The sequence below is a fragment of the Chiloscyllium plagiosum genome, unplaced genomic scaffold (assembly GCF_037043375.1).
Source record: "Chiloscyllium plagiosum isolate Xiang-an unplaced genomic scaffold, Cpla_swu_hap1 HiC_scaffold_7, whole genome shotgun sequence".
Classification (NCBI taxonomy): Eukaryota; Metazoa; Chordata; class Chondrichthyes; order Orectolobiformes; family Hemiscylliidae; genus Chiloscyllium; species Chiloscyllium plagiosum.
This window is the reverse complement of record NW_028270145.1, coordinates 107,194,278-107,206,869: the sequence shown is the minus strand read 5'-3', so window position 1 is coordinate 107,206,869 and position 12,592 is coordinate 107,194,278. Positions and strand designations below refer to the sequence as shown.

Below are 12,592 nucleotides of genomic sequence, written 5' to 3'. Positions count from 1 at the left end.
GGTAGAGGAATTGAGTTCCGGAGTCCTGAGGTCATGATGCAGTTGTGTAAGACTCTGGTGCGGCCGCATCTGGAATATTGTGTGCAGTTTTGGTCGCCATACTATAGGAAGGATGTGGAGGCACTGGAACGGGTGCAGAGGAGGTTTACCAGGATGTTGCCTGGTATGGAAGGAAGATCGTATGAGGAAAGATTGAGACACTTGGGGCTGTTTTCATTAGAGAAAAGAAGGTTTAGGGGTGACTTGATTGAGGTGTACAAGATGATTAGGGGGTTAGATAGGGTTGACAGTGTGAACCTTTTCCCGCGTATGGAGCCGGGTATTACAAGGGGGCATAGCTTTAAATTAAGGGGGGGTAGATATAGGACTGAAGTTAGGGGTAGGTTCTTCACTCAGCGAGTCGTAAGTTCATGGAATGCCCTGCCAGTAGCAGTGGTGGACTCTCCCTCTTTATGGGCATTTAAGCGGGCATTGGATAGGTATATGGAGGATAGTGGGTTAGTATAGGTTAGGTGGGCTTGGATCGGCGCAACATCGAGGGCCAAAGGGCCTGTACTGCGCTGTATTCTTCTATGTTCTATGTTCTTGTGCATGGCTTGATGGGGAACTTACAAATGGTGTTCTCAAACGATGATACATTCCATTGTATTAAACACTTGAGCCCCTCAATTAGATTCCAGTCTTTAACTCTCTCCTGTGCGTCCAATTTTACATTTATAAACCTCTTAAATCATCAAATAGATTCCAGTCTGTAAATTATACCCTCATGCCCACTATTCACTAAATCTCTAAACCCTTGGATTAGATCACATTGGAGACTGAAATCTCCAGGGAAAATGCTGTGTTGGTGATTCTTTTGTGCAATTTGCTCGGCCATTCTTAATCCTTTCACTCTCTGATAAGTGTCTCTTCCTGCTTTTAGGCGAATCCACATCACAAAAGCCACGTTGAACTATCTGAACGGGGATTATGAAGTGGAGGCAGGTTTTGGAGGCGAGCGGAACGTTTATTTGAAGGATCATAACATTGAGACATACCTCATTGTGGGATGTAGCCAAAAACGGGTAAATAAAAGAATTCCATAAGAAATTGCAGCAGAAGTCAGCCATTCAGTCCCTGTAACCTGTTGCACTATTCATTAGCATCATAGATGATTCTACGCAGGCATACAACACAGAAACACGCCATTTGGCCCCATCCCTCCAAATCTTTCCTATCCTGTCCAAATGTATTTTGAATACTGTAATTGTATCTGATTCTACCACTCTCTCTGACAGTTCATTCCATAAATACAACACCCTCCGTGAGAAAAGTTTGCTCCTCATCTTTTCCCCTCTTAAACTTATGTCCTCTACTCTGGTGGAAAGACTTGGCTATTCACCTTATCTATGCCCCTCATGGTTTTACCCTTAATGCCCTTCATGACTTTACACTTGTACACTTTACACATTTTATACTTCATTTACACATTCCAGTCGTACCCTTAATACCTCCACAATTCTATTGAGCCCTGTCTTGATCATAGTCAACAAATGGGTCAATAGAGATACAGTGGCAATAATGGAAGGGGATATTTCAGGATACACCAAATATGCATTACAATGCAAATTGTTTGATTTAAATATTTTAACATTTTAAGTTTTAGCTTTTTGGGTTTTGAGTTAGCAACCTGTGGATTTTCTGTTGTCTGATGTTAAAAATTAACTTATAAGTATGTCTAAAATAATGATGATTTATTTTAAAACTATTTTTAATCTTTGGCTTTAGAGTGTATATGTTAATGTGCACCACTAACTGACTTTTTGTTTGTTTTGCAATGTTTTGCAATACGGCAAGGTGAATAATGGGGCTTTAAGGTTTAGAACTTGTATTTTTTTTAATATAAATTAATAGAAACACTCACAGCTTAGAGAGGGAGATTTTTAGTTTCAGTTTTACTTTGAGTTTTAGGCAGTCCTGCGATGTTCTTGGAATAGAATTATTGTGTAGACCAGTGCTCCTGAGAAGGGAAGGACATATTGTCAGTTCAATTGCCTTTTAGGGTTACTCCCAGACCTGAAGTGTTGGAATAAAACTCTGAAGAGGTCACTTAAAGCTGAGTTCATTGAAGCTCGGGTGTATAATAGCAGCAGGAAGAAGTTATCTGCAGTTCTAGTCTGTAAGTTGAAGACATAAGTCACTTAAATATACAAAAGCATTAGATACAGGAACTCTGGTGTGAGTATTGTACAATACACCACCCTCTGGGTTAAGAGGTTTCTCCTGAGTTCTGTTAAATTTAGAAGTAATTAATTTATACTAAATACTAACATACTATTTGTATATTTATAGTCCCTAATATTTTTACTCACACAGAAATAGAAAAGTTTTCTTCATATCTATGCTTATCAGTTCTCTCTAAATTGTAAAGACCTTTGTTATGTCACCTATTATTCTTGTCTGTTCTAGAGATGGGTCCCGCACATTAAGAGGCATTATCCTTCAATTCTGCTATTGTCTTTGTAAAGCCTGTCCCCTCCATAATCTAGTATAGAACAGAGCCATTACATCCATTGTCTCAAAACTGAATTTCAGTTCTCAAACCACTGAGGTTTAAGCTCACATTCCAACTGGATGTTTAGTCTAGATCTGTGGAATTATTGATCCATTACTATAACCATTACATTGCTGTGCCTCTCCCCTTACTTGGTCTTCTTCTCCTGTTTGGTCCAGAATTCCCTTCACTTTCAAGACTAATGCTTTCTATACTTCATCTTCATTGCAGAAGGACGAGAAAGCAATGATTGCAAAGCTTAACAGGACAAGGTCGAACTCAATATCCAACATTGGTTCACCGTGGAATGTGGAGCGTCAATTCTACAAGCACATCTCTAAGGAGATGAAGACCATGGTAAGCAAATAAATCACATATCTCACTGTCAAATCAAGTTTTAAAAGTCATTTCTCAATGCTTGGATGTTACTGACAAGGCCAGAATTTGTCGACCATCCCTAATGATGAGGAATGGATTGCTGAACCACTTCAGAGGGCAGTTAAGAGTCAACCTCATCACTGTATGTCTGGAGTCACCTGTAGGCCAGACTGGGTAAGGATGGCAGATTTCCTTCCCTGAAGGACATCAATGAACAGATCAGTTTCATGGTCACCATCACTGAGACTAACCTTACATTCCAAATTTAGTAAGAGAATTTAAGTTCCACCCACTAGAATTGTGGGCGGCATGGTAGCACAGTGGTTAGCACTGCTGCCTCACAGCGCCAGAGACCCGGGTTCAATTCCCGACTCAGGCGGCTGACTGTGTGGAGTTTGCACATTCTCCCCGTGTCTGCTCCGGTTTCCTCCCACAGTCCAAAAATGTGCAGGTCAGGTGAATTGGCCATGCTAAATTGCCCATAGTGTTAGGTAAAGGGGTAAATGTAGGGGAATGGGGGGGTTGCGCGTCGGTGTGGACTTGTTGGGCCGAAGGGCCTGTTTCCACACTGTAAGTAATCTAATCTAATTGGGAACCCATGAATCCCAAAGATGTAGCCAAGACTCTTGGATTATTTCTAGTCCAGGGGCATTACCATCTTACCACAATCATACTGGGGATACCTCATAGATGTGCCCATTCAATTCTGTGTTGCTTCTTGCAAGATACTTGTGACTGGTGCTTGTAACATTTGGACTATATAATGTTTGAATGCTCAGAAGCAAATGGAGGGGTTGAATACGTTCTTCAGTGTCCAGATGATTTTATGTTATTGCAGTAATGGAACAGCTAATAACACATTATGTAGCATTGTAAGTAATTTATTGTAGGACAAGATGTTGCAATTGTATGGCATTGTTAACTTGATCAAGGTTCCCAAGAAACTTCACAAGAATGTGATCAGACAACAAAATTAACGATAAGCCAAATAAGGAGATAATAGAACAAGTATCAAAAACTTGCACAAAGAGGGTTTTCTTGCAACTTTTAAAAGTTTTCTTTTAGGACACTGGCTGTTGGAGTCAGTCCCTTGAACTGCAGAGATTAAAAATCCTTTTTCTAAATATTTTTTTCCATCCCCACACTAGCAATTGTTATTTTTTCCCCACAACACCGATGTTGTGTGTGTGTGTAAATGCAGGGACTCAGTGAAGATACCATTGTGCAAAACATTCGATATTTTCACCACCAGGAAAACACCCATATGGTCAGGGAACCAGTAACAAGCAAAGCCTGATAAGGACAATGCTGACGTGAAAGAAAAGTCAAGGGAGAGGGTAAAAGTGTTTTTTATTTAATTATGCAAAGTAGCTACTTTTTATTGTCCATCCCTAAATGCCATTTTGGAAGTGGTAATAAGCTGTATTCTTGAAACCATTACAGTCCTAACATTGTAGGTGTAACAACAGTACTGCTAGGTCTGGGATTTTGCAAGTCGGATGGTAGAGGGAAACTTGAAAATGCTGGTGTTCCATTCATCTGCTGTCCTTGTCCATCGAGGTGGCAGAGGTCACACATTTGCTGTTGAAGTAACCTTGGTGAGTTACTGCAGATAGTATTTACTGCTGCCACTGCGTGTTAGTGGTGAACAAAGTGTGTGTTGAAAATGGTGGACATGGTTATGGATAGGGTATGGGTTTAAAGTGACAGTTTTGTCTTGGATGGTATTGAGATTCCTGGGTTTATTGGAGATAGATTTACCCAGGCAAGTGGAAAGTATTCTATCATACTGCAGATTTGTGTCTTGTAGATTGTGAACAGGCATTTAGGAGTCAGAAGGTGAGTTACTTGCCACAGAATTCCCAGCCTCTGATCTAATTTGTAGCTGCTATTTCCGTGACTCTTCCAGTTCTGTTTCTGGTCAACTGCAGGATGTTGATAGTGAGGATTCAGTGATGGTAATACCATTGAATGTAATGGGGAAATGATTGGATTCACCCTTGTTGGAGATGATCATAGCCTGGTACCTCTGTGACATGAACGTTACTTGCCACTTATCAGTGTAAGCTTGAATGTTGTCCAGGTCTTGCTACATTTGGACCTGAGGAGTGATGAATGGCACTGAACATTATACAATCATCAGTGAAAATCCCCATTTCTGAACTAATGATGGAAGGAAAGTCATTGATGAAAATTATTGGCTCAGTAACATCACTGCTGACGGAGTCAGCTGGGTCTTCAAAAAGACAGAGCATAAGACATAAAGTAGGTCCTTCTGCCCATTGAGTCTGTTCTATCATTCAATGAGATCGTGGCTGATCTGATAAACCTTAATTTCATTTCTCTGTTTTATCCCTACAACCCTTGATTCTCTTGATAGTTCAAAATCTGTCTATCTCAGTCTTGAATATATTTAATGACCCAACCATTGAGAGAGTTACAGATGCATTGAAGGCAGAAATAAAAGCAGGATCTCCTGAAGATGAGATGCTTAAAGGGATTACTTAACTACTGACAGAATTATGTGGACAGAACAGGGAATTGAACTGACTGAGTCTGCTTCATCAAATGTCAGCATGGACTTGATGGGCTGAATGGCGATCCTTCTGTGTTATAATTAACTCCGTGCAAGTAACACTGCATGTGAGTCTATTTACTCCATAACTCTATCCAGAGTTAGATAGAGAGGAGTGGATGAAGGCTTTTGCGTAGCATAGTCTTCAGCCTAGGCATGTTGGTCTGAATGCCTTGTTTATATGCCCTGAAGTATATATAAACACTTTTCTTGCACCAGTGTGAATATTATTAAACTATACTGCTCCACATCCTTGAAAAATAAAATGTCAAAAGTATAGGATTTTCATTTTGCCTGATTTTAGTCTTTGTTCCAAAAAAAATCCCAAAAAACATTACAAGAAACGCCAATGGCTCCCATTATATAGAGTCATAGAGATGTACAGCATGGAAACAGACCCGTCAGTTTGACCCATCCAGGCCGACCAGGTATCCCAACCCAATCTAGTCCCACCTGCCAGCACCCGGCCCATATCCATCCAAACCCTTTCTATTCATATACCCATCCAAATGCCTCTTAAATGTGGCAATTGTACCAGCCTCCACCACTTCCTCTGGCAGCTCAATCCATACACGTACCACCCTCTGCGTGAAAAAGTTGCCCCTTAGGTCTCTTTTATATCTTTCCCCTCTCACCCTAAACCTATGCCCTCTAGTTCTGGACTCCCCAACCCCAGGGAAAAGACTTTGCCTATTTATCCTATCCATGCCCCTCATAATTTTGTAAACCTGTATAAGGTCACCCCTCAGCCTCCGATGCTCCAGGGAAAACAGCCCTAGCCTGTTCAGCCTCTCCCTATAGCTCAAATCCTCCAACCCTGGCAACATCCTTGTAAATCTTTTCTGAACCCTTTCAAGTTTCACAACATCTTTCCAATAGATAGGAAGGAGACCAGAATTGCATGCAATATTCCAACTAAAAACTGGAAGAATAACCGCTTTTTTCTTCTTCTGATATGGGATATGGCCGGTGCTGGAAAATCCATTAAGTATAATCCAGAGTTCCAGACTAATGTTAAGGAGAACAAGGGTTCGAATCTCACTAAAAGGCAAATGGTGAGATTTTAATTTAGTAAAATTCTGGAATTAAAAGTTAGTTTAATGGCAACCCTGTAACCATCATCAGTTGTTGTAAATACTCATCTGATTCACTAGTGTCCTTTCGAGAAGGGAGTCCGCTGTCCTTTCCCAACCTGGCTTACATGTGACTCCAGATCCCCAGCAACTTGGTTGAATCTTCACTACTGTCTGAAATGGCCTAACAGATCACTCAGTTCAAGGACAATGAGAAATAAATGCTTGTCCAGCCAGAAACACACACATCCCATGAACAAATTTTAAAAAAAGAACATGAATCCTGGTCCAGTACTGGGATTCAGTCCAATGTTATGTTCTGTGTCCAGACTGTCTCCTAGACTGATTTAAATTCTGAAAAAATGCCAGAAAAACTGTTCTGTGCTTCTCCTTAAGCACTTGTCTGTCATGTTCCCCGAACTTACTTCAACATCATGTGGCTCCGAACGGATGTTGGTTATAGCAGAGGTTCAGAAAGCTGAATTAAAAGTTCAAAAAGAGGACATAATTTACCTTTAAAATTTATCCTTATCTCCAAGAAAATGATAAATGGAACCAACTGCATGCAATTGAGCACATATCAGTCTTCTTGTATTAATCAGGTTTTCCTGAGAAATGTTAGGTTTGGAACCAAGTTGAGGAGAACAGTTTAACTGAAGAGAGCAGAAGTGAAGAGATAAGTCAGAGTAATTAGGCGAATTTGGGTTTGGCTGAGAGATTCTCAGTTGAATTTATTGCGCATAATACAGGCTAATGCTTCCACTAGTGTACAGAGGTAAAGCTGCACTATCAGAAGCTGAACACATATATTAAACCAAAACTGCCCAATCTGTTGGGTGTGATACATTGCATACTTGCTGTTTTCAGAAGTATTCTCCCTGATAACCTGGTGAAAATCGCTAATGTAGTAACTGTTCCATTGCTGTTTGTGGGAGCTTGCAATGTGCAACTTAGTGATTCCCACCAATCTTCCCAAAAGCAATGACTTGACAGTCCTTTTCTTTGTTAGTGATTCTTGGTTGAAGGATAAATATTGACAAAAGACATGAGGGAAAACTCCCCTGGTCTTTTTGGAAATAGTTCCCTGTGATAATTTACAAGGGCGAATGGGATAATATATGGCTCATGCGAAAGATGTCACCTTCAACAGCACAGCACTGGAATGTTATTCTATTTTATCTGCTGAAATCTTTGGAGAAGACTTAAACCCAAAATTATCATAACTCAGAGGTGAGAGTACAATCCAATGAGTCCCTGCTGACCTCAATTAGAATTACCACTCCTGATATATTCCATGGCCTGTGGATTGTGGGTGATGCAGGCATATGGCTGTTGGTGATGCCACACATGGTTGATCAATTTTTAGATTAGATTACATTACTGTGTGGAAACAAGTCCTTCGACCCAACAAGTCCACACTGACCCGCCGAAGCGCAACCCACCCATACCCCACATTTACCCCTTACCTAACACTATGGGCAGGAGAAAGTGAGGTCTGCAGATGCTGGAGATCAGAGCTGAAAATGTGTTGCTGGAAAAGTGCAGCAGGTCAGGCAGCATCCAGGGAACAGGAGAATCAACGTTTCGGGCATAAGCCTGAAGAAGGGCTTATGCCTGAAACGTCGATTCTCCTGTTCCCTGGATGCTGCCTGACCTGCTGCGCTTTTCCAGCAACACATTTTCAGCTAACACTATGGGCAATTTAGCATGGCCAATTCACCTGACCTGCACATCTTTGGACTGTGGGAGGAAACCGGAGCACCCGGAGGAAACCCACGCAGACACGGGGAGAATGTGCAAACTCCACACAGTCAGTTGCCTGAGGTGGGAATTGAACCCGGGTCTCAGGCGCTGTGAGGCAGCAGTGCTAACCACTATTAGTGCAGAGTGTAGGGGATTGAGGAGGGACCTTATAGAGGTGTATAAGATGATGAGAGGCATGGATAGGGTGAATGCACTCAGTCTTTTTCCCAGAGTTGGGGAATTGAGGACCAGGGGGCATCAGTTTAAGGTTAGAGGGGAAAGAATAAAAGGAAACCTGAGGGGCAACTTTTGACATGGGGGTGGTACGCATATGGAATGAGCTGCCAGTGGAAGTGGTTGAGGCAGGTACACCAGCAACATTTAGAAGGCATTTGGACAAATACATGGATAGGAAAGGTTTAGAAGGATATGGGCCAAGTGCAGAGAAATGGGGTTAGTGTGGATGGACATCTTGGTCAGTATGGACCAGTTTGGGCCATACAGCCTGTCCAGGACCTGATCAGGTGTACCCGAGAACTCTGTGGGAAGCTAGAGAAGTGATTGCTGGGCCTCTTGCTGAGATATTTGTATCATCGATAGTCACAGGTGAGGTGCCGGAAGACTGGAGGTTGGCAAACGTGGTACCACTGTTTAAGAAGGGCGGTAAAGACAAGCCAGGGAACTAAAGACCGGTGAGCCTGACCTCAGTGGTGGGCAAGTTGTTGGAGGGAATCCTGAGGGACAGGAAGTACATGTATTTGGAAAGGCAAGGACTGATTAGGGAAGTCAACATGGCTTTGTGCGTGGGAAATCATGTCTCACAAACTTGATTGAGTTTTTTGAAGAAGTAACAAAGCAGATTGATGAGGGCAGAGCAGTAAATGTGATCTATATGGACTTCAGTAAGGCGTTCAACAAGGTTCCCCATGAGAGATTGATTAGCAAGGTTAGATCTCATGAAATACAGGGAGAACTAGCCATTTGGATACAGAACTGGCTGAAAGGTAGAAGACAGAGGGTGGTGGTGGAGGGTTGTTTTTCAGACTGGAGGCCTGTGACCAGTGGAGTGCCACAAGGATCGGCGCTGGGTCCTCTACTTTTTGTCATTTACATAAATAATTTAGATGCGAGCATAAGAGGTACAGTTAGTAAGTTTGCAGATGACACCAAAATTGGAGGTATAGTGGACAGCAAAGAAGATTACCTCAGATTACAACAGGATCTGGACCAGATGAGCCAATGGGCTGAGAAGTGGCAGATGGAGTTTAATTCAGATAAATGCGAGATGCTGCATTTTGGGAAAGCAAATCTTAGCAGGACTTATACACTTAATGGTAAGGTCCTAGGGAATGTTGCTGAACAAAGAGACCTTGGAGTGCAGGTTCATAGCTCCTTGAAAGTGGAGTCGCAGGTAGATAGGATAGTGAAGAAGGCGTTTGGTATGCTTTCCTTTATTGGTCAGGCTATATTGAGTACAGGAGTTGGGAGGTCATGTTGCGGCTGTACAGGACATTGGTTCGGTCACTGTTGGAATATTGTGTGCAATTCTGGTCTCCTTCCTATTGAAAAGATGTTGTGAAACTTGAAAGGGTTCAGAAAAGATTTACAAGGATGTTGCCAGGGTTGGAGGATCTGAGCTACAGGGAAAGGCTGAACAGGCTGGGGCTGTTTTCCCTGGAGCATCGGAGGCTGAGGGGTGACCTTATACAGGTTTACAAAATTATGAGGGGCATGGATAGGATAAATAGACAAAGTCTTTTCCCTTGGGTCAGGGAGTCCAGAACTAGAGGGCATAGGTTTAGGGTGAGAGGGGAAAGATATAAAAGAGACCTTGGGGCAACTTTTTCACGCAGAGGGTGGTATGTGTATGGAATGAGCTGCCAGAGGATGTGGTGGAGGCAGGTACAATTGCAACATTTAAGAGGCATTTGGATGGGTATATGAATAGGAAGGGTTTGGAGGGATATGGGCCGGGTGCTGGCAGGTGGGATTAGATTAGGTTGGGATATCTGGTCGGCATGGATGGGTTGGACCGAAGGGTCTGTTTCCATGCTGTACATCTCTATGACTCTATGACTTTGTAGGACTGTATGACTCTATGACTCTAAATCAGGTTCTTACTCCCATGTTATATCGAGGGAGTGGTGCATTGTTGGTGGTGCCATTTTTGGAAATTGAGGGTCCACTGCTCACTTAAAACGGCTTTAAAAGCAGCATTGCCCCATTTAGATAAGTGGGAGTGTAACCTGACAACCTTTGGAGTAGGATATGAGCGTGTTTTAACGCAAGGAGTGTTTTAACGCAAGGCGTGCCAGAAGTAAGAGTGATGAACTTAGAGCATGGGTCAGTACTTGGGGCTTTGATATTGTGGCCAGAACAGAAACGTGAGTTTCAGGAATGGTTGCGAGATGTTCCAGGACTTAGAACATTTAAAAAGAATAGGGAGGGTGGAAAAAGAGGAGGGTGTGTAGCATTGCTAGTCAGAGAGTGCATCACAGCTACAGAAACGAAGGTTGTTGAGGAAGGTTTGTCTACTGAGTCAGTATGGGTGGAAGGTAGGAACAGCAAGGGAACAGCCACCTCATTGGGGGTTTTCTACAGACCCCCTAATAGCAGTAGAGAGATTGAAGATCTCATAGACTGGCAGATTTTGGAAAAATTCAGATGCAGCAGGGTTGTTGTTATGGGTGATTTCAACTTCCCCAATATCGACTGGAACCTCCTTAGTGCAGATTGTTTGGATGGAACCATTTTTGTCAGGTGTGTTCAGGAGGGTTTCCTTACTCAGTATGTAGACAGACTGACGAGGGGAGAGGCCATTTTGGATTTGGTTCTCGGCAATGAGCCAGGACAGGTGTCAGATCTCGCGGTGGAAGAACACTTTGGTGACAGTGATTACAACTGCCTCACATTTAGCGTAGCCTTAGAGAGGGAAAAGAGCAGTTACCATGGGAAAACATTTAATTGGTGAAAAAGAAATTATGACGCTATCTGACAGGAGTTGGGAAGTGCAGACTGGGAGCAGTTGTTCCAAAGAAAGGGCACAGCAGACATGTGGAGACTGTTTAAGAAGCAGTTGTTGCGAGTGATACATGAATTTGTTCCTCTGAGACAGGTAAGAAGAGGTAAGATTAATGAACCTTGGATGACGAGAACAGAGAAGCTTCTCTTCAAAAAGAAGGCAGCTTACGTAAGGTGGAGGAAGCAAGGATCTAGCACAGCTTTACAGGATTACAGGCTTGCTAGAAAGGAGCTCAGAGGACTGAGGAGAGCCAGGAGGGGGCACAAAAAAGGCTTGGCAGGAAGGATTAGGGAAAACCCAAAGGCATCTTATTCATCCGTGAGGAATAAGAGAATGATCAGGGAGAAGGTAGGACCGATCAGGGATAACGTAGGGAACTTGTGCGTGTAGTGTGAGCAGATAGGGGAAGCCCTCAATGAGTTTTTTGCTTTGGTTTTCATGAAGGAAAGGGACCTTGTTGTGAATGAGAACTTTGAGGAGCTGGGAAACAGGCTTGAAGAAATCAGGATAGAAGAAATCAGGATTGATAAAGTTGATGTGCTGGAAATTTTGGCAAACAGTAAGAGTGATAAGTCCCCAGGGCCAGGCCAGATTTACCCTGGGCTGCTTGGGGAAGCAAGAAAAGAGGATACTAAGCCGATGGCGATGATCTTTGCTTCCTCACTGTCCACGGGAGATGTACCGAAAGATTGGAAGGAGGCGAATGTTGTTCCTCTTTTCAAGAACGGTAATAAGGAAATCCCTGGCAATTACAGACCAGTCAGTCCTCCGTCTGTGGTCAGCAAGGTTTTGGAAAGAATTCTGAGGGACAGGATTTATGACTGTTTGGAAAAGCATAGCGTGATTAAAGAAAGTCAATATGGCTTTGTGAGGGGCAGGTCATGCCTCACAAATCTTATTGAGTTCTTTGAGGAGGTGACGAGACAGTTTGACGAAGGTCAAGCAGTGGATGAGGTATAGATGGACTTCAGTAAGGCATTTGATAAGATTCCCCATGGTAGGCTCATTCATAAAGCCAGGAGGTATGGGATACAGGGAGATTTGTCTAACTGGATTCAGAATTGGTTGCCTGACAGAAGGCAGAGAGTGGTTGTAGATGGAAAGTATTCTGTCTGGAGGTCAGTGATGAGTGGTGTCCTGCAGGGCTGTGTTCTTGGGCCTCTGCTGTTTGTAGTTTTTATAATGACTTGGATGAGGAGGTTGAGGAGTGGGTTAGTAAATTTGCAGATGACACAAAGGTTGGAGGTACCGTTGATAGAATCGAGGGC

The 12,592-nt window shown here is 42.8% G+C and overlaps 1 protein-coding gene across 2 annotated transcripts in view; it reads left to right on the top strand.

The window, feature by feature from the left end:
* The window catches only part of adcy5 (adenylate cyclase 5), a 424,142-nt gene that overhangs the window by 313,039 nt on the left and 98,511 nt on the right, over nucleotides 1-12,592 (top strand). For both annotated transcript variants that reach the window (XM_087989343.1, XM_043694258.2), the window contains 2 exons: nucleotides 923-1,064; nucleotides 2,765-2,890. In XM_087989343.1, coding sequence (XP_087845469.1) covers nucleotides 923-1,064; nucleotides 2,765-2,890 — 268 coding nt within the window. The remainder of the gene's footprint in view (nucleotides 1-922; nucleotides 1,065-2,764; nucleotides 2,891-12,592) is intronic.